Source organism: Triturus cristatus, chromosome 1_2 (genome assembly GCF_964204655.1).
Source record: "Triturus cristatus chromosome 1_2, aTriCri1.1, whole genome shotgun sequence".
Classification (NCBI taxonomy): domain Eukaryota; kingdom Metazoa; phylum Chordata; class Amphibia; order Caudata; family Salamandridae; genus Triturus; species Triturus cristatus.
The window spans coordinates 128,792,626-128,814,694 of NC_140580.1; the positions used below are offsets into that span (position 1 = coordinate 128,792,626).

The 22,069-nt window shown below is 47.4% G+C and overlaps 1 protein-coding gene across 3 annotated transcripts in view; it reads right to left on the reverse strand.

The window, feature by feature from the left end:
* LOC146866944 (importin-9-like) overlaps positions 1–19,222 on the reverse strand; it is a 346,501-nt gene extending 327,279 nt beyond the window's left edge. The window contains exon 1 of one of the 3 annotated variants that reach the window (XM_085603269.1): positions 18,823–19,220. In XM_085603269.1, the coding sequence (XP_085459395.1) occupies positions 18,823–19,147 (325 nt within the window). In that variant the 5' untranslated portion in view covers positions 19,148–19,220. Of the gene's footprint in view, positions 1–18,822 lie in introns of all 3 variants that reach the window. The other 2 variants (XM_085603270.1, XM_085603268.1) reach the window with 2 other exon arrangements.
* Between the last annotated feature and the right edge of the window lie 2,847 nt (positions 19,223–22,069).

Here is a 22,069-nt window from a genome sequence, read left to right on the forward strand (position 1 = left end):
ACAAGCCCATGTCTCCCCTGCCTTGAGGGCCCCACATTGGTTGTGGGCTGCCAAAAGATCCACATTCAAGCTGCTTTGCATCACCCACAAACCTATACATGAAACGGAACCGCTTTTTAATCAGGAATAAAATCACCAAATAAATTCAACATAGGAACCTCGACTCCAGATTGGTCCTCGCCTCAAGATCCCACCATACAAGAAACAAAAACCATGGGTGGCACAAATATTTCTGTTCAAGCAGCGAAACTATGGAATTCATTAACCCCCAAACATAAGATCCACAGTTAACTATCTTTCCTTCAGAAGGTTACTCAAGAGTTGGCTCTTTCCAATATAACCACCATGCTCAAACACAAATGGAAGGCATATCCCAGTGTATATAAACATTTAATTTGATTATATGTATCTAGATATGTGTATTTCTGAATATATCTATGTATGATAATGTGTAGGTATGTATCTAGATATTACTTTAACCCTGATAAAAGAAATTGACTCTCTACAATGCGCTACCCTATATTTCACCCTATACCTCTAAATATATACTCTACCCCCACTCTCTGACTCAACCCAAACGTCATTCTACTACTATGATCTCCAAAATAACCCTTTCTAGACTATCCCCTCCGCTATCCCTCCTTGAATCACCTCAAACCTTATTTTAATACTATCATCTCCCAAACAACCCTTCTCAAGTCTTCCTTCACCTATCCATCTTTTGACTCATCCGAAAAGTAGAAAACCAAAGTCCCGGGCACACGTAAGCTAGGTAAATTACTTACTGTCACAAAATGTCACATATTTTCTCAATGTCTGATAATAAATGTCCACGCATTAGTTTCTTCAAGTATTTGATCTTTATGAACGAACCAGCCAACACCTGTGTCACATTTGGGAAGTATCCCGTGAATTCTTCAGCGCTATATTAGGAGCCTCGTTATCGGGTGGTGTCGCTTCGCCGGTGATAATTCCAACCCGGCTCAGCTGTCAGCGGAAGATAATTGAAAAAGAATACTCAGGGTAGCGAGTTGTCAGGAAAGGCCAATCTGGAATGCCGGAGACCTAAGGTGTTTTGAAGCGGAGCCTGCCTGAGAAATCCGCCTCTAGGGCCAGATCGCCAGGGTGCTGGCGATCCCAATCAGAGCGCCAGTCAAACGGAGTACGGTGAGTTCGCAGTGTGTATTCCTGCCGCGGTGCGCTTCAAGACGGTGACATGCACTGGTTCACCTCTGTACTTGTACAGACGCTCCTAATACAGCCCTGAAGAAGTCACAGGATACTTCCCAAATGTGACGAAACAGATCAAAGATCAAATACTTGAAGAAACGAATGCGTGGACATTTATTATCAGACATTGAGAAAATATATGTGACCTTTTGTGACAATAACTAATTTACCTAGCTTACGTGGTTTTCTGTTAAGTGTGTGGGTCCTCACCCACACGCAATTAGGGGTTTAGGGTGTTCCTCCATCCTGGCTGCACCATGCCATACGGCAGTACGAATACCTTTCACGCAAACATAGCAGGGCGCCAAACTTCCCGACATATCCCAAACCCTTTCTATTAAAAAAGTCATACGAAAAGTAATTTTACTACTAGGATCTCCCTGATCCATTTCTAGAGATTCTTCCCTCCTCCATCTCTCCTTATACTCATTCCAAACCTCATCTTACTACTATGATCTCCCAATAAACACTTTCTAGAGACATCCCTCTTCTAACTCCCCCCCCCCCCCCCCCCAAATTATCCTTTTCAATCAAACTAACAAACTCACATGTCCTCCGCTCAAATTTCACTAAACTAATCCACCACTAATCCTTTTTGGGTTCCTGGGTAGCATGCTACTTGCTGAAAAGCGTGTTAACGCCTCGTCAGGGGTAGTAAGTGCTCTGGAGATACAATTACAAAAAAATTAACGCTTCTTTAAGTCATGAGGCTCAAAGTCAAAGCACTTGAATATTCTGTTTTTTTCTTTCCAGGTGAAAAAACTAGCAGCAGAGCCAGCAGGACAAAGTGCCTTTACCAACTTGCACCAACTTGATGAAAACTAAAATAAAATGTTCTCTCATATGATCTTTAGAAAGCGGCGGAGCTTGTGGAAAGGACTTCTATAATTCGCTCCGCTCCATTGTATGCATTTGAATGCGTTTATGATTATCCCCTACAGCGATTAGCAGCAATTTGCATCAAGATGTAGACCGGTTCCATGAAACCTATCAAGAAAGTAGGAAATCATGGTGTAATAGACATACATGGAAAACAATAAGTTAAAATGCCAAATTGGGTACTTTATGCACGGCTTGCATGGCTCGAAAAATCTACTCACTATAGTGAGCAAGATTTATTCAGGACGGGCTATTTTTAGCTCCTACTCGCCCATTCTGGCAAGCCAACAATAGGTGTTCTGCTTGCTCACAAAGTGAATGAGCAATAAAGAAGCCTTTAAATCTTATCTTGTCACATTTCTCCCCTTTCAGAAACAGAGGTCAAAAGTCAGCTTGTCTTCCTACATTTACTTTTTTTCTGTGACTGGAGTCAGAGGATTTTGTAAAGTGAACTGTGTGACAATGGAGATGAAACCAGTGCATGAGTCAAGTACATTACAGTTAGGTTGAATAGTTTATTTAAGTTACTACGCCTGCTGGCCTAGTAAAAAAAGTTATAATTTTTCGAGCCCTGGTGTACTAAGGGAAGCCTAGTGGTCTATCACATGTAACACTGCAATCTGTCACTGCACCCACAAACTCAGGGAGGGTTGTCCAGCAACCATTCAGTGGATACACAAGAAATGTTTTGCCATCCTCGTTTCCCTTCCATTCAAGTGCGCCCCCACTGTTGCATGTACACCTCAGCAGACCTGTCAAGCAGGATTTAACACTCCAATTACAAAAAGAGACCCACTGTGATTGAAGCCTTCCTGGCTGGGGGGGGGGGGACAAAGGAAGGGCCCTGCCCATGTGTCAGCAACATTTGTTGTGACGGGAGGCCTCTGAAGTTAATGCCTAGAGAAGCATGTTTTCCCCCTCCGGAATTCCTGCAGTCTCCATGAAATATAACGATCAAATATGCAACTCATGGGGGGCGTGGCTTGCGACCACCGAAGATGGCCACGCACTAGCAGAGCTGCGCTAGCAGCCAGCCTGTAAACACCTGCAATCCGACATTATCCTGACCGCAAGCGGGTCCCAGTGGCATCGGATGCCGTCGGGAGGCGGCGGGACCCGCTGCGGCTTCCAAGCGGCACCTGGGGGCTCCTCGGCGCTTGTCTGTCGCGGCCCGGTCGGCCGCGCGCCGCATCAAGATGGCGCCCGCCAGTTAAGGCTCCGGTAATAGCGGGCAGTGCAGCAGGCGTCCCCCGGGCTTCCCGCGGGGCGCATAGCCGCGGCGGAGGACAGCGGGGGACACGTGGTCCTGGCGGAGGGCTGTTTGGTGGCGCCCGGCCGGCCTCGGAGTTGCTGAGGGGCAGACTCCAACTTTGGCGAGAAAATTCAACAATGTCAGGAAAACATATCAGAAAACAACGGTAGGGACAACAAGAACTGGTGACATCTGCATCCAGCTCAGATACTTTCTCTAGCAAACAGGAACCACAACGGCAAGTGGAATTTAGCCACAAACCTAAAGACGAGTTCAGAGCATTCAGACAAAGCAAGTTCACCGACAAAAAATGAGGCGCATAGCGGCGGCGGAGGACAGCGGGGGACACGTAGTCCTGGCGGAGGGCTGTTTGGTGGCGCCCGGCCGGCCTCGGAGTTGCGGGACCGCCCCCCCCCCCCCCTGGTTAATGTGCATCTTCCAGGCAAGACGGCGGTAGAGGGAGCCTGCATACCGGACACCAGTGACTCCCCCAGTGGCAGTGGGGGCGCCTAACTCTGAAGGCTACTTAGGGGCGAGATCCCTGGGGAATCTGCACTCGAGGGCGGTGAAAGCAGGTCGGACGGCGAGCGGTGGCTGCAGTGGTGGACCTGGGGGCTTCCCCGAGTCCCCTGGCTCCGAGGTATGGACTGAGGGCAGTGGCCCGGGCGAGACGGGTCGGACACAGCAGTGAGAGGGCCGCGGAGCCCCCCAGCCGGGCACTTCCCAGGACAGGAACACAAGACAACAGGTGCGAGGCGGCGGGGGCCCCCTGCGGCCTTGGGTGGGTCCGAGTGGGCCTGCAGTGATTGAATTTTCCGGAACGCACAGCCACTGAAGGATTCGGGCCCCATTCTCGGGCGTTTGAGAAGGGCTTGTGTGACACTCACGACCGCGCACCGGAGCGGCGGACCGTTCCAGTATGGGTCGCACAAGGCCGCCGGGGCAAGGCCAGTCTAAGCACATCGATAAATACACGGTGGCCGTGGGAAAGGCGCATGGAACCCCCGGTGGCAGTCCTCAAAGGGAACCAGAAGACGGCGACCCAGACCCGTCGCTCAGGGACATCATGGGCGCGATCAGAGACCTGCGGGGCACCTTGGAACCCAAACTGGACTCCGTGACGGAGGAGGTCAACCTCCTGCGGGCCGACTTTCGCAAGATGTCCGAAAAGGTCACGGCGGCGGAAACCGGGATAGGCAGTCTTCAATCTAAAACGAAGAGACTGGAAGACCAAGTGGCCGCTTTAACGAGAAATCAGTCTGCCATTCAGGCCCGGCTGGAGGACCAGGAAGGTTGAGCGCGGCGGAACAACATCCGCATAGTTGGGGTTCCGGAAGGAATGCAGGGGCAATCCACGGACTGGTTCGTTGAGGACTTAATCCTTAATCACCTGAAACCGAAACTCTCCAACTTTTTCTCTGTTGAACGGGCCCATCGAGCACTTGGAGGTAAACCTAAACTAGGGGCCCCGCCGCGCACGATCATCGCCCGGATCCTGAACTATAAGGACCGAGATGCTGTTCTGCAGGCGTCGAGGGTGGCTGGGGATCTTCAGCTGGACAACGCCACCATCCGTTTCTTCCCTGACTTTACGCTCCACGTTCAGCGCCTCCGCCGGTCCTTTGAAGGTGTGAAGAGAGCTCTCCGGGAGCAAGGTGTAAAGTATATGATGCTCTATCCTGCTCGTCTCAAGATCCTAGATGGTAGTAAGTCCTATTTTTTCAAGTCGCCTGAGGAGGCCAGTGACTGGCTGGAGGGATGGCGGTCGGTGGGCAGGAGTGGGAGCCTGCGCGGACCTGGACAGACCTCGCCGAGACCGGAGGCGATGCCAAAGGACACCCACGGTATAGAGAACAGCGAGAGTGCCCCTAGTGGGACTAGATAATGGGGACATGGCATTATATCAAGGTCCTGGGGCCTGCGAGGTGGTAGGGGAGCGTTGATGCCCAACGGGGACATGCACTGGACAAGCTGGTTGGGACATGCACTTACCTCGGCCGGCTGGGGGAGGACCTGGGGGGTTGACCGGGAGCTGCTAGTTAATGTTTATCATGCAGGGTGTAACGTCTGTCACTTATGTATAGCCTTCTTTGCTGGCTGCAAGCCCATGTTTCCTTTTCAGGTTTGAAATGGGGCAGAAGGGACGACAGACACTCTGCATGTTTGTAGGGTGGGAGGTTGGGTACCCACCACGCAGGGAGGCAGGGAGGGGGGAGTTACTGAGGGGGGGGGGGGGGGGGAGTTATTGTTTCAGGGGTGAGTTATGCTCGAGACCAATGCAGTTCTTTCATAGGCCGAATTAGCCCAGAGGGGTCACTGGGGGACATAGGTGATCAAACCAGTGGTAGACCAGATGTCGACGATGGGTAATCAGACACGCATTACAGTTTGAACGTGGAACGTCAATGGGCTGGGAAACAAAATAAAGTGGACGTTAGTGCTCCAATATTTGAAACGACACGCGCCGGATGTCGTCCTGCTTCAGGAGACGCACCTGCGAGGCAACAGATGCAGGGCCCTCGACAGGTTTGGGTATAAAATGGTGGCCCACTCGGGGTTCACGTCGGGGTCCAGAGGTGTGGGCATCTTAATCCGCAACGCACTGCCCCTAATAATATCGGGCACCTAGGTAGACGACACGGGGTGTCTGGTCGCAGTGGCAGGCAGGTGGGAGGGACGAACCATATGGGGTACCCTCCTGCTGGGCGGGGACACCAACGCTGTAATGGACGCTAACATGGACCTATCGAGTGAGGGGCGGAGTCCCGGGGGGGGGGGGTAGAGGGGGAGTATGGGTTGAGGGACTTCATCTCTTCGTTGGGGCTCAGTGACATATGGCGCACGCATCACCCCACACAGCGACAATACACATTCTTTTCGGCTAGACATGGGTCCTTCTCCCGGTTGGACCACTTTTTCACGAATATTGCCCAGCTGGGCGACTTTGAGGAGCCCCGCATCCTAGCCCGGGGAATTTCCGACCATTCACCGGTGGGGGTGATGATTAAAGGGCCACTGATTAACAGGGCCTCCTTCCCGAGGGTGGACCCGTGGCGCCTCAGAGAGGATACTATTAGTGCTCGGCTCCACGAGGGCTCCCAGCGGTATTTTGAGGAAAATAAGGGGTCGGTGGAGTCTTGCATCACGCTCTGGGAGGCCTTCAAAACCGTTCTAAGGGCACAGGCCCAGGCCCTGATAGGGGCAAAAAAGAAAGAAGAGTCCCTGCAGGCCAACCGGCTGGAGGGGGAGATTGAGGAGATGGAGAGGGAGGCCGGTGTATCGCCGGCGCCGGATGCCAGTCACCAGTTGGCTCTCAAACAGAAGGAGCTTCGTGCCCTAGCGGAGGGTGAGGCGCGAGCCTACTCTATCGCAACCCAGCACAGACTTTACGATGTGGGGGATAAGGCTCTCAAGCTGCTGGCGTGGCTCGAGCGAAGAGATAGGGAGCGCTCATGGGTAGCCGAGGTGCGTAACCCTGCGGGCTCACTGGTCACCAAGAGTGCAGAGATAGCAGAGGCCTTTGCATCCTATTACGAAGGGGTATATACCTCGGTTTGCACCCGCACTGAACAGGAGTGCACAGAATTCTTGAAGGACTTTGCGCTCCCCACTTTGTCGGCTGAATAAACAGACCGCCTGGAGGCAGACTTCACGGTGGAAGAAATGGGAAAGGCCCTCAATTCCCTCCAGTCTGGGAAGGCGCAGGGACTCAATGGCCTCCCGGTGGAGCTCTTCAAGCGACAGTCCAGTATTATCACGGACCCGCTCCTCCGGATGTACCGAGAAGCGTGGGAGGCGGGCAGGCTTCCGCCTGACCAAAGAGAGGCCACGATTGTGGTGATCCACAAGGCGGGCAAACCAGCCGATCTCTGCTCGTCCTACAGCCCGATCTCACTCATAAATGTCGAACCCAAGGTATTGGCTAAGGCCTTGGCAGATAGGCTGCTATCGGTTCTGCCGGATTTGGTGCACGTGGAACAGTCCGGGTTCATGCCCTGTAGGAGCACCCGACACAATCTACGCCGCCTCTTCGGAGTGCTCTATATGACAGAGGAGGTGGGGGCCGCCCAGACAGCACTGATGGCGCTGGACGCCTCAATGGCTTTTGATAGTATCGAATGGCCCTATCTGTTTATGGTGCTCCGCAGACTGGGATTCGGTCCCGTATTCTGTAGTTGGGTTCGGCTCTTGTACGAACAACCGAGGGTGAGAGTGAACGGGGCGGTGTCTAGAGCCTTTCCGTTACGAAGGGGCACCAGGCAGGGGTGTCCTCTATCCCCCCCCTCCTTTTCGCATTAGCCCTGGAACCGCTGGCACACTGGATTAGGAGGGATAGGTCGTTCTGGGGCCTGGCATTGAGTGATGAGTGGGAGGAGCGTATTTCTCTATATGCAGATGACATTGTGTTATACATGGCCAGGCCCTACCACTCGATCGCACAGGCGCTACACCTCTTTGATTTGTTCGGTAGCTATTCGGGCTACACAATCAATTGGGGAAAGTCAGTGATTTTCCTGCTCTCAGGCCCTCCACCGAGAGTCCCGACTCGGTGTCCCGCTTCCATTGCTGTGGACGGATTCAAATATCTGGGACTCTACATTACACGGGACAGGGCGGAGTTCTTCGCCAGGAACCTGGAACCCCAACTATCGCGTCTTAAAACGGACGTGCACCACTGGAGGTCGCTGCCTCTCTCCCCGATGGGTCGGGCGGCGCTGTTTAAAATGCTCGCATTGGCGCGCCTGCTTTACATCCTGCAGAACACGCCATACCCGATAACAGCGGGGGTGTTCAAGAAGATAGCGCAGGAACTACGTGTCCTGCTCTGGGATGGTGGCAGTCCCAGAATATTGTTGCCCAAGCTGACGAGGGGGGTCTTTGATGGGGGGATGGCCCTTCCGGACGTCAGGCTCTATTACTGGGCCTCCCAGTTACAGGTGGTAAATGGCTGGGTCTACGCGGATCGGTCGGAACCGGCCTACAGAGTGGACCGATGGGTAATGCCGCACGGTAATTGCGAGCCCCTGTTGTATACCCGTAAACAGGGTAGGGATTGGCCGTCACATACCAGAGTGGTGATTCAATGTTGGAGGGAGGCCAATGAATACTTGGGGTGGTCGGACTCCCTGACGGGACGAACCCCTTTATGGCACGGGGACCTGCTGTCGGACGTGACTAGATTGACAGGGTTTCGGGGCTGGAAGCTCATAGGAATCGAATACCTGGGGGACGTCTGGAAGGGAGACGCTCCGCGGTCTTTTTCCTACCTTGAAAAAGAGTATGACCTACAGGAATCCCAACACTACCACTACCTACGCCTCACCCACGCCCTGCGGACGCACATAAGGTGCGGCACGTCCATCCCAGAGTACTCCCCTCTGGAGGATAGGCTACTCCTGGACCCAATAGCAGGAAAACTCACTTCCACAATATACCGCAAACTCATCAATAACATGACGGACCCCCTGGTCACATTGCGGGAGAGATGGGTGGGGGACATAGGGGAACTGGAGAACGAAGACTGGCAGGACGCCCTGCAGAGCCCAAGGGAGATTGCAATCCGGTGTGGGTTCCGGTTAGTACAGCTTAAGATCCTGCACCGAGTATATTACCCCCGCACCCATCTGTACGCTTGGGGGAGGAGCAGATCGGCCCTTTGTGTACGGGGATGTGGGGAGGAGGGCACCTTCTATCACATCCTATGGGAGTGCCCCCAGATAATCCTGTTTTGGACCAAGGTAGTTGACATAATGACGGCAGTGGTGGGCTCAGTGGTCCCGCTGGAGCCCCGATGGCTGCTATTAATGATTAGGAGCGACTCGGACTGGACTAGACACAAGGAGATTTGGCTGGCCCTAGCGGCGGGGTTGGCGAAGAGGAATATCGCAAGGGACTGGGGCTCGCGGACCCCGCCCAAATGGGACCAATGGGTACGGGATATGGACTGGTGCCAAAGGGCCGAAGAAACTATCTACAAAAGCAGAGGTTGCACCAAAAAATGGCATAAGATATGGGGGACATGGCGGAAATACAGGCAGCCGGGGGGAGGACTGGGACCCTAACAGCTATTGTTATTTGTCTCATCTGTGTCCTTGAAGGTCGGTCATTGTTCAGAGGATGGGTAATTCACTGCATGTATCGTGCTAAATGTCCTGTATTGTTCGATGGTCTGAGCAAAGTTAATAAAAAGATTTATAAAAAAATGAAAAAGAAAAATATGCAACTCATGTTTTCTAATGCTGTTGGACAAAGTATGCCGAATGTTTGAATCAAGGAAACTGACTTTTCTGTGCATCCTGTCACGAGAACACCACCACCTCCACACCCAGGCCTTGGTTCTCTTCTCTTGGACCTCTTCAAATGCTAATAGGCTGGCAGAAGTGGGAGAGCAAGAGCAAATGGGCCTCTAGATGCTTTAGGCAGGGAAAAGGTTACTTTTTAAAGTACTGTTTCCTTAATATTTATCGAAAATTCAACTTCACCACTGAATTGTATTTTTAGCAACTATCAAAAATAGTTGTTTTATTGTGTTTCCCAACTGACAGTGAAAATATCTTATCGGGAGTTTTCACTGCAAGAACAACTTTAACATTAAATTCCTACATGGCCTACCATGTACCCTGCCTTACAGGCCTTAGGGTGACATCGATATTTTAAAGTAAGGTTTTGACCTGTCAAAGGGGCTCTTTTGACAATTCAAATTTACAATTTAAACCTGCAACAGCCAGGATAGAAATGGCAGGCCTGCAGCCATGTTTGCGCTGTCACTGCAGTGGATGACACAATGGATGCTGCAGTGCACTACTGATATTTAACTTACAGGCCCTGCATATCCTCTGTACCATATACCAGGGATATACAGGTAAGTTAAATATGCCGCTTTCGTTACATTGAAAGGGGGAACATGCACTTAATGGTTAGCATGGGTAAACACCACCTAGTCCTACAGCCAGCAAAAATATTAGGTGTTCAAAGGGCAAAGAAATCATGGGAAACCTTGCAGAAACGGCAAATTTTCTACAGGGTCACCTATAATGAAGCATAGCACAGGATTGCGGGTGAAATTTCCCTGTCTCTAAAAAAAATGTCGCTCAGTACAAAAGGATTAGGTTACTGGTATCCCTTTCATTACACTATACCCCCTTGTGTTATATGCGTCTTTATTATCGAATTAGTTCGTTGTGAACTCCACATCAACCCCGATTCATAAATAAGTAGTCAGGATAACACTAAGACCTAGGCCCAAAGTCACTGATCAATCGGTCACAGGTGGGGTGGCTGGTAGCCAGCAGACAAACACATGAACAGAAAACCTTAGATCAATCCCACAGATAGGCGCAGCAACACTACAATGGTCAGGGAGTGTTGTCCAAACAAAGCACAAATGGCCGGAGAGGTATGCGCGCTCCCAAAACACCATAAAGTTAGATGCCACATGAGTTAGAAACATATAGTCAATAAGGACACAGCATATGCAGTGATCACGCGCTCCCATTGCCGGACATCTGGACATGTTACTCACTGGCCACATTGTGACAATGCAAGGTCGAGGCCCACCTATAAGTTCCATTAGACAACTAATTTACGACTCCAAAGGCAGCAACATACGTTCCTCACCATACACGGATCACCGGAAATACTTTATTACCTACAATGAACTGTATAAAAGGAGGACACAAACCAATTATAAATTGAGACAGCCCTCAGACCCTGTGCTTGCAACTGTTCTCCCGGCAACTCTGTTTAATTAAACAAACTGTTCCTGTTTTGCCAAATGCCTCTTGTTTTTTCAAAATATTTTATGTTACAGCAATAGTGGTACAATGACGAAAAGCACAAACAGTAGAAATTGGTATTTACGATTACAATGCAAATGTGACTTCAAAATGCAATAACTAGAGAACCGGGTAATGGCTGGAACAGCTCTGCAATCAGGACAAACAGTTGCAGCTAATAGAACACACAGCCACAATAAACGGCAGCCCCTCTGGCACCAGATTGAAGTATGCAGACGTTTGGAAAGCTCCTTACTCCGTTATATTGATCTCCCAAGACCTCATTGTCAGAAGACCGCAAGAATTGTGGTCTATTTTATGGACATGCTTTCTAGCCAATGTCAAGAGAGTTTCGTCTCAACATCAAGATGCCAATTTGGGGTCTGTACTGCGCTCAAATAAGAAATAATAATAGTAATTCAAACTAGGGGACCACCAGTCTGCAATTTAAAAGGACTGCCCGTAAATTCACTCCAATGTCCATCACTGATGTTTTAATGGACAGCATTTACCCTTTATTTTAGACATTCTGGTAAAAAAAGAGGTTAATTCTGACTGTTAAGATGCTGCAGATTAAAAGTCCAATGCAGGATGTTGAGCTCAGTCACAGTATAGGCTGTCACCCTGCACAACAATTATGGAAAAACTGCATCGGCTGAAGAAGCCATTACGAACAGCAGTCCGAAATTAAGGATTGTCCATGTAAATAAAGGAGAGGCGGTCACCCTACCGGAGACAGAAATCACTTTGAATGTGAGACTCATTATTTTAAACTTGCATTTAGAAACAATATAACATAGGCTGCCACAAAATATGCAAAGAATTAGGTTCAAGATAAAATAGTACTTCCAAAGTACAGATTATAGTAATACGTAAACTGTACTTAGTGCAAGCATTTCTTTTAACAACTGTCCATTAAATGTTTATTTCCTAACTTAGGCTGTTAGTGTGTGGGGAAGAGTGGCGGGATTCCTCAAAGTACTCTTACTGCATTTTTCAAGACAACATGCAAAAAAAAAAAAAAAAAATACAGAAGATTTCCAAAGTGCTTTTGTTTTATGCACTATTAAAGAGCAAAGGCTGAGTTCATATGGAGTTCATATTTTTATCTGGCAATGTGGATTTCTGTGTTTGCTAAATTGATGTCCTACTGTTCTACACAGTGCATCCGGGATACATTTATAATCTAATGTTGCATTTCCTGGGGGGAAAAAAAACGTGCTTAGGAGACTTAAACTGCATTTTTATATTAGACACCCTTGACTGTTGTGGGTCTCATCAGCACATCATGTATGTCACAAAAAGTTAAACGGAGGTTTGCATTGGGTTATTGAATTAAAGTTACCTTAATATTAGGAAATGCTTGGGGGTTTAGATGACTGAAAGATGCCAATTAGGTTGTTCACTCTCATACGCTGCTCAAATGAGGTGCAACTTATCTTTCTGAAACTGCTAAATGTGTTCTTTTGGTTTGGGGATTAATATTTGATTTGTTACTAGCTCTAGTGCTTAGCCTAAGAGAGTAAGTGTATTGCACATTTATACCAAACATCTTCTTATGGTGGATTCTCTCCCGAGAACCACTTCAAAGATGCCTTCTGTAGGAATTTGGCTCTGTATATACTATACCAAAATGAGGTATAGTGTGCACAGAGTCCAGTGGAACCCCAAAGGTAGGCAGAGGTAAAAGTAGATGGCACCTCACTCTCTATTTGTGGTAGTGCGGGCAAGCAGTAAGGCTTTATCAGAGGGTAGTGTTAAGCATTTGTTGTACACACTCAGGCAGCAAATGATGTCACAACTCAAAGACTGAACTCAGACCAATTTGTTTCTTTCAAAAATATTATGTAGTTAATTTATTTTTTTAGAGCCAAGCAAGCCTGGTACAGGTAAGTGTAAATGGTACTTTTTAAGGTAGGTTGAACAATACAAGCAAGCTGAATGAAAATGCCTCTGTTACAGGTTTGTAAATCTTTTCGATACAGTGGAAATTGATGATTGGATTACTTTTCAGATTACTTTATGAATTACTTTTTATACTCAGTGTGAAATGGCTAGATATCACACTGGGATATTTCCTAGAGAAAAGGTAAGTTAAGCCGTTTTTGGTTATTGGCAGTTTTCAAGTTCTCATACAAAACCAACTACACACCATTTAGAACAATTTGCAAGGAAAAACAGTCAATGTATTCCTATGGAGAAGACGTGGTTATCGTTAACAGGTAAGTACTTGGTTGTGGGAGTTGGATTTCTGGGGTTAGACCAGGGTTCCCCCAGGGTCAAGGATGCACTCTCAAACCAACCTCAGCAGCACTAGGGAGGCCGGGTGCAGAGTGCTGAGGCCCAATGTGATCCAATGGAGGATAGGGTGCCACCGGTTGGTGGCAGCTCATGAGCAGGCCACAAGGTTGTGGGAGCAAAGTTCTGGTGTTAGGCTCAGGGCATAGGGGGGGATCAGAGTTAGCACACAAAGTGCACCCGCAGCAGCACAGGGGCAGCTGGGTACTGGGTGCCCTGTTTTCAATGGGAGTTGCTGGTTTTGGATTTTTGCTGCAGGCTCGGTCCAGGAAGACTTCCAGGAGAAACCAACGGCTGGGCAGGTAAGTTGGAGGGCTCGGGGACGTAGGTGCACTTCGGGTTCTCTTCTCCAGGGAGCAGGGTTGCTGAATGCTAGGTGTCTTTTGAGGTCGGATTTCACCTTACAGGGCCACTCGCAGTTGGGGGGGGTCTCTGTGCAGAGGCTGCAGGTGAAGTTGGGGAGTCCTGGAAGAGTCAACTCACAGTGGACTCGGACTCTGGAGTGCTGGGGACCTCACTGGGACGGGTGGGCCACTTGAACTGGGGCTGTAAGCAACACGTACAGTGGTGGTTCCAGGCGTCGGGTTTTGTTGTCCTCAGCAGGCTCAGAGTCCATCTTGGGAGTTTCTTTTGAACAGAGCTGCTGTTCACAGGAGATCCGGTCTTTGTTGAAGGCACTCAGTCAGGTCACTGGCTGAAAGACAAGGCGACTTTTGGCGCAGAATCTGTGGATACTGCAGAGCTTCACCTAGCCTCCCCCACCTGAGGGGAGGGGTTTGCAGAGGTGGGCACACCTCCTGGCTTGTGCTGATTTTTCCCGCCTGCCTTCCCGCCGAAAAGGAGGGGAGACAGGAAGGGGGCCAGCTCCTGCTAGCAGGAGAGGCTGGGGGGGGGGGTCGCATTACAAAGGTGGCAAGGCCCTTGAAGCTCCCCTGTCACAGATGGCCCTTCCTGGCCTGGCGGAGGTGTGACCACCCCTGCCCAAGAAAGTCCCGAAACATATCTCGTGGAGGCAGGCTGGTGTGTACCAGTCAGGGAACCCACCGGAGGATGGTCGTTTTTCAGGGAGCATCTCTAAGATGCCCTCTGAGTGCACTCTTCATTAAATCCAACACTGGCATCATTGTGGGTTTAATGTCCTGAGAAGTTTGATACGAAACCTCTCAGTTTTCACTAAAGCCATTATGGTGCTGTGGAGTTTGTAATGACAAACAGTCAGCACCATATACCCTTAATGGCATTACTGCACTTACAATGTCTAAGAATTGGTTTAGACACTGTAGTGGTACAGGCTCATGCACCTGTACCCTCACCACTGGTATAGTGCACCCAGCTAGATCGGTGGCTGACCTATGCCAGGGCAGTGTGTTGAAAGCACGGCACACAGGTATGTGTGCCATGTCGACTCTACACTTTGTTCTGCACCAAAACACGCAGCCTGCAATGGCAGTGTGTGTTTGTGTAAAGGTACAGGGTGTCGAAGGGTGACACAATAAGTGCTGCAGCCCTTAGAGACCTTCCCTGGCCACAGTGCCCTTTTTACCCATGGTATCTTCTACAAGAGACAGACATGTGGCCGGAGAGGTGTCAATTGGGGGTACCGCGTACAGTTTTGGGAAAGAACACAGGCCCTGAAAACCTGATTGGCAGGGTCCCAGGGCACATCAAGTCAAAGTGCATCAGTCGTCTGGCAAAAAGGGGGGGGTTACTGCAACAGAAACCCAGCTTCCTACACCTTCCTTCTATTATCATACATTTGGTGAATAGGTCTAGCTCATCTTGAATGTTGACCGATGATCTCCTGTGCACCTTAGCCCTCACAGTTTGCAAAGGCCTATATTTTTTCACTAAGTCAGGCTGATAAAGTTAAATGTTGTAGCTCAAATAGTGACAGGAAAATAAATTAACTTGTTGTATATTTTAAGACAGCTAAGATTGAAAGTAACTACTTCCTTGGAATTGTACCTTCTTTCTTTGAATACATTTTGTTCTTAAACACAATGCCAGTTACACTTCTGACACTGTATCACAAAATATACTGATCGCAAAACCAAGGATATAATTCTTACTGCTGACCTTCAATGACCACATAAAAATTGGCTATATTTATCCCCCATTGTCCTCCATTCTGTGATAATTCAAACCAGAGGCATTCAAATAGATCCTGCTCTGCTTTGTAATGTATACAGTGAGAAAAACTTGAGGATGAACATCAGAAGACATCGGCTCCAGCATTCGCAGAATCCTATTTTCCAATGTGTACATTCCTTGCCCATGTATTTTCTCACAGTGCAGGCCTCGAAAAATCAAAAAATGTTACTAGACCTGCAGGTCAAGTAACTTGAATAAACTACTCAACCTAACTGTAATGAACTTGACCAGTAAACTGGTCTCAAATTGTGTGATCATTGACAAATATTTTATTTTAAAGAGTTGCCTTTTTCTTCATTCTCATATGAGTGCACCTTTAAATATGAGAGTTCAGCCTTCCTTACAAAACAAAACTCTTTTTTGGGTTAAGTAGACTAAATGTTTGCTCCATGTGCAATAAGAATCTAGCCCACATATAGGGTACACATGATCCCCGACTTGCCTCTCAATTTACTAAAAGCATTGCTATCAGTGCAGAGGCAGGAATGTTTCTTAGTTCATGTTTAAACACTCATTTTTAATAAATATAGTACCTAAGCATGATGTGGTAGCGCACAGTCATTTACAGACCGGAAATGACGAAGAAATTGTCAAAAACCTTCCCACCACCTTGCAGCTTTACTGATAAACTATATAATGTATTAACAATAATCTTTGAAAATTGGTTTTCAGAAAACATTTATCATTTGCACATCATCAATTAATGTGCTCTGATTTATTTTCATCCTATTAAAATATATTTCTCATCATCGCACAGAAGTGCAAAAATGGGCTTTCACAACTACTGTACAGTTGATTTATTAGCTATTTAAATGTGTTTTAGGAAAAACCTGATACCCTACATACTTTCCTTTCAGATTTCGTACAGTAGGTCAGACAGTTCACTTTACAAAATCCTGGAACTCTGTAGTCGAAGAACAAAAAGTAATTGTAAACTGACTTCGGACCTCTGTCTCTGAACACAGAGCAAATGTGACACAATCAAGATTTAAAGGCATCTTTATAACTCCTTTACTTTCTGAATGAACAGAACACGTTCTTTGTCAACTCGCCAGAACGGGCGAGTAAGTCCTAAATATAGCTCTATCAGATAAAATCTGACTTGCCACAGCGAGAGGGTGAGTGGATTTTTCGAGGTCTGCAGTGCTATGAACTCAAGGTTATTGCTTCCTTTTAGTGCAACCTAAGGCTCTTGATATTTTGTACCATGTGTGTCCAGACATTTCTTTTCGCATCCAAACCTTGAGCCGATCACCTGACCTGGCTGGAGTGGTGAAGTAGCATTAGCCTAGTAACAGAAAGGCTGTTTACCTGACTAATATTTATAGAAATACCTAGCATTACACAATCTGCACCTGCAGATAATGTTTCTTGCTACAGTCTTGCATCCTCAAACTGCATGCCACCTCACAAACATCTGACTGCATCCCCAAAATCCAACATGAAAAACTGACTTTTAATTAAAACTTCCCTATTTTCCCTCTCCATTTTTCTTTAAAATGACCCTCTCATTCTCTGCATGCCTCTCCTCTCTGAGCACAAGCTTCTGTCACATAGATGTGTGCCTTAATCTCTACTATTGTATTTCAGCAAATTGCCCACAACTCATTTTCAAAAACACAACCTCTCTTTCCTCTGAAAGTCAGACTGCTCCAACCCAAAAATACCTAATTAACCACTAACCTTGGGTTCCGAAGCAGCGTGCTTCCCAGAAAAAAATCACTGCAAAACCTCGAAATGGGTATTAAGCGCGATTAAAAACAATTACAATATGTAAATTCAGAAAATTTGCTGCCCAAAAACATTGTGTTTGATATAACAGACTATCATGTTGCTCCACCTGTGAGATGCTAGTCTACTCATAGGATATCCATAACTGACTAATTAATTAGTGCCTTTTTTGTTATGGTATGGGAACAGGAATGTTTCTAAGTTCATGTTTAAAATCTATAACTTTTAATACACGTCCATCAATGCAGTGTGGCAAGACCGTAAGCTCCTTATTATACTGTTGCTGCCAAGATCGATCTGAGGAAAGGGGAAGAATGCTATATAGGATGTATATAATGCTTCAACAAGCCTTTCAGTCAGCACCTGTCAGTCATTGGTCTGTTATTCACATTTTACTTCCACCCTAGAGCAGTGTTTATTAAACTGTGGTCGGGAGACGTGGGTCCGCAACTGCTTTGAAAATTAAATATAATAAACAGATATAGATAGATATATCTCTAACACACAAAATTGAACATTTTAAAACATTCTTTAAATGTGTGAAGAAGTTTGAAATTGGAGGCTATAAATTAAGTTAGTGGCCTCAGATTCAATTGTGAGAGCAGTGCAAGTGCATCAAACAGACTATAGTATGGATGATGAGCAGCCTCAACTTGCATTTAGAAAAGCTCCAACCTTCCCAATAGCATAAAAATGGATTTACTTTTAATTATAATAGTTGGTGTATATTTGATGAACGTTTGTTTCTGTATTTTCTGTGTATTATTTTCCAGGTCAAGTAATCAAAAAAATGCTTAGGCAGAGGTGCCCAGCTACCAGTAATAACTCAGTGAGGGTCCCCAAAATTCAATAAAGATTCAGTGGGGGTCCCCGAGTTCCAGTAATGATTAAGTGGGGGGGGGGTCCACAGACGTCAAAAGGTTAACGACCACTTCATATATTTACGCACTGGCTAGGAGTCTATGTTAATCAAAAGAGAGTGCTGTGTCTGGTACCAACATTCATGTTAAAGAAGGAGAATCCCCCAAAAAATGCTCCTTATACCAGTGGTCAAATTTTAACAAGTGTGCATGAGTGTTAGTTTCGAATCTTCAAATTTGTCCAGTTGCATACTGTTAATGTATTATACAGACCAATACCATAAACCTATTTTGAATTGTACTCGTGTTAGACATATGTCTATAAAATTGACAATTTGTCTTAAACTTTGTCCTGAATTTTGACCCTCTGTCCAGAATTTTAACACCCACTGTCCAGAATTTGCTCCCATTGCATGGGGTCAACCTACTTCAAACATACCATTGCTTTCAAGCAATCCTCCTTTAGTGGGTAACCTCTCGTTTTTTACCCACATATTAAGATAGTAAAGTGCAGTTCTAGGGAAAGTGATACAAGTCAGACCTACAATACAGTTATAAAAGACGGTTAACGCAACTATGACAGGTGTGACAGACTTGTGCACTCATCACATGTGCCGCCCATGCCCTATGGTACCCCAGCACTCACCCTCGGTCACCTCCAGAACCTTCAGTTGCTCCTCCGCTGCGGCGCGCACCTCGTGGGTAACGGACAGGATGCCACTCAGGGTTTCTAGCAAAGCCTCCTTCAGGCCCTGCTGCAGGGGAGAGCCAAGCCCCATGCCGCCCGGTGCAAAGCTTGCCTGCCAGAAAGGAGGAGCTGCCGAGCCCTCCAAAGAGCCAGCAGCCCCATCCCGGACCTCTCCTGGAGGCAGAGCTGCAGCCATCTTGAAGAGGAGCTGATTCCGAGTGCAGTCATAGACGAGAACTAGGCGGCAGGAAAACGCAACGCGGTTTTCAGTGAAACCTTGCATTACTGTGTATGTGTACCACAGCCTTGACAGAAACGAAACAGACGCTTAAAGTAATGGGCAAATATTTTACACAAATTGAAAAAATAAAATCTTACCAAGAGAATAGCTTGTAATTAGAAAATAATACGAAATGTAAGAGCTTTTTTGCAACAATGTATTGTTTCCCTTTGACATTGCAGCTTTGGAAAAACAAATTCCAGTTCCTCTGTGACCAATCTGTTTACGACAATTTTTGGAAGGGGTACGCCCTGTGACCAGGTCATCTAGATTGCTCTTCGAGTGTCTTTGGGAGTGGGGCTGACACATCTATTACTGAAGGGGCGCTTTTCGAATGTGAGGTTTAATGCGTGATTTCATAAAATATTCAAACACTAACCTCCTATTTCAGAAATTTACAAAACTCTAATTATTTTCAATATTATCAAAACTATTATTTAATTTGCAACACTTAAAATGCTTAATGCCAAGAAATGCTTGCAACTTTTTGACTGAAATAAAATATTGGTAATTACTTCTGGCTTGACAACGTACAAGTTGCTATACATTTGCTGCCAAACTTTCAACTTTGATCAAAGGGAGAAACGTGCCCTACTGCAAAGGCCTGAATAACGGTAAACGGGGTGGAGGGCCAACTAAAAGTTTTTTTTTTTCCATCTTCAAAAAAAAAATTGTGTTTCATGCAAATACATTCTAACCACACCAAGTAAACGTATAATATTCTCGTCCAGAATGTCAGCAATTGTAGTATCCTGCTGGACACTTTCTAGTGTCTCAACAGGCACTAGGTTACCAGCCGCTCCCTCGAGGCTGAACATACACCCATCCAACACAGCCGTCACCTGTCAGGTGACCCTGTAAATAAAAGAGACGAGTGCACGTGCTCGAGGACAATTTAGTACCCTCAATAACGTGTGTCTGTGTCTTCCTTTACTAAGTATGTGGGTCTTGAGCCCACAACTTTACAATGGCGACGAGGGGTCTGACCCCACCTTCTGTGCCGCCTAAACTGCCCTGAAGAAGGAGGGTGTATGGCTCCATAGATGCTGCACCATAGCCTGTCAGGGGAAGTAAGCCCCTCACCCCCACGATGAGAGTGAACCCTTTCGCTACCAAAAGAAGGCGAGAAAGGAGACTGGTTGTTTCCAACACCACACCGCAGCTGCTGCCATAGGCCTGCCCCCAACTGCGCTGTCACACGCTGCCTGCAGTGGCAGGATTAGCGAGGCAGACAGACTCGTACGAGTCTGTGGAGAAACTGAGCAACAGCCCGATGAGGAGTGGAATACTCCCTGTTGTGCCCACCCGATGTGTCCTAACACATACAAATAAAGGTATGATCTGGTTTGGGCAGGATGCCTAGTGCAGTACCGCCAGCCCTCACCAATGGGAGTGGGGCATGACCCTCTGCCTAGTTGGCTGGGTCCCCTCATCTTCAAGATGGAGGGGACTGAGATGTGTGCTTCTCTCGCCTCCCCCACCTGAGGGGTGGGGTTAGCAAAGGTGGGGACACCTCTCCTCCTAGCTTGATTTTCCCACTGATTCTCACACCCAAAGTGGGGGGCAGAACTGATGGGGCCAGTTGCTGGGGGCAGCAAAACACAAGGACAGCTTACAAAGGCAGAAGGCCTTTAAAGCTTCCCCTTCGTGGACCCTGGCCATCGTAGGAGAGGAGGCATGACTCCTCTGCCCAGGATGGGCTTTGTTTCTGGACCCAGAGAGCAGAGGCTCTCTACCCAGGGATCCAGAAACCTGTCTGGTGGTGGCAAATGGCAGGTAGCCATTCAGGAACCACACCAGGGCTGGTCATTGTTCAGTGGCATCTCTAAGATGCCCTCCAAGTACATTTTATATTAAATTCCACACTAGTATCAGTGTATCAGTGTGGATTTAATGTGCTAACGTTTGCTACCAAACTTTCCAGATTTTAGTAAAGCCATTATGGATCAGGGAATTCATAATGACCAACTCACAGCCCATACACTATTTATGGCTTTCCTACACTTTCCTTGTCTAAGAATGGACTTATACACTGTATAGGTACAGGGCTCATGCCACTGTACCCTCACCTAAGGGCTAGTGCACCCTGCTAGAGGGGTGACTTACCTAAGGCCACAGGTAATGGGTTGCAGGCATGGCACACATGGATGTGTGCTGAGTCAACTCTTCACTTTTCTCTGCACCAGAGCACGCAGCTTGCAATGGCAGGGTATGGGTGCTAAGGGTAGCACAATAGTTGCTGCAGCCCATAGAGGCCTTGCCTGTTCACAGTGCCCTTGGTATCAATGGTACCTTTTACAAGGGGTTTAACTGTGGCCAGAGATGTGACAATTGTGGGTATAAAGGTACAGTCTCAGGAAAGAACACAGGCCTTGGGAACCTGATTGGCAAGGACTCAGGGCACATCAAGTCAGGTTGCATCAGATGTCAGGCCACAGGTGGGGGGTAACCATGCAAAAAGGGGCACTTTCCTACACACAGCCTCTACACAAAACGTTTGGGGTGGCAGTCAAGCGACTGTACTTATATGATTTGGGTGATATTAAGCCAAATCTCAAGTGCATTAGTTAAGGCTTTACTGTAAAGTTTATAGGAAGTGATAAGTACACAGGACGGGTCACTGGGTGATATATAACAATATTTAGGTCAGCGTGCTTCTTGGTATTGTTGGAACATAGGTCCTCATGGGCTAACAAGAGCCTTGCTAGCTTCATCAGTAATTTTGAGAGACTTTTTGGGGGCAGAGCAGTCTTCAAGAGGTCTCTAGCAACCAGATGGTCTGTGACAACCTGGATAAACATATAGATGTTAGAGTTCGGATTCTGAGTAATGTCTCATACAAATTTATTTTAGAGATCCCCGCTCAGCTATTGCAAGCTTGGAGCACATAGATAAAAAGCTGGCATATCATGCATAGTTATGACG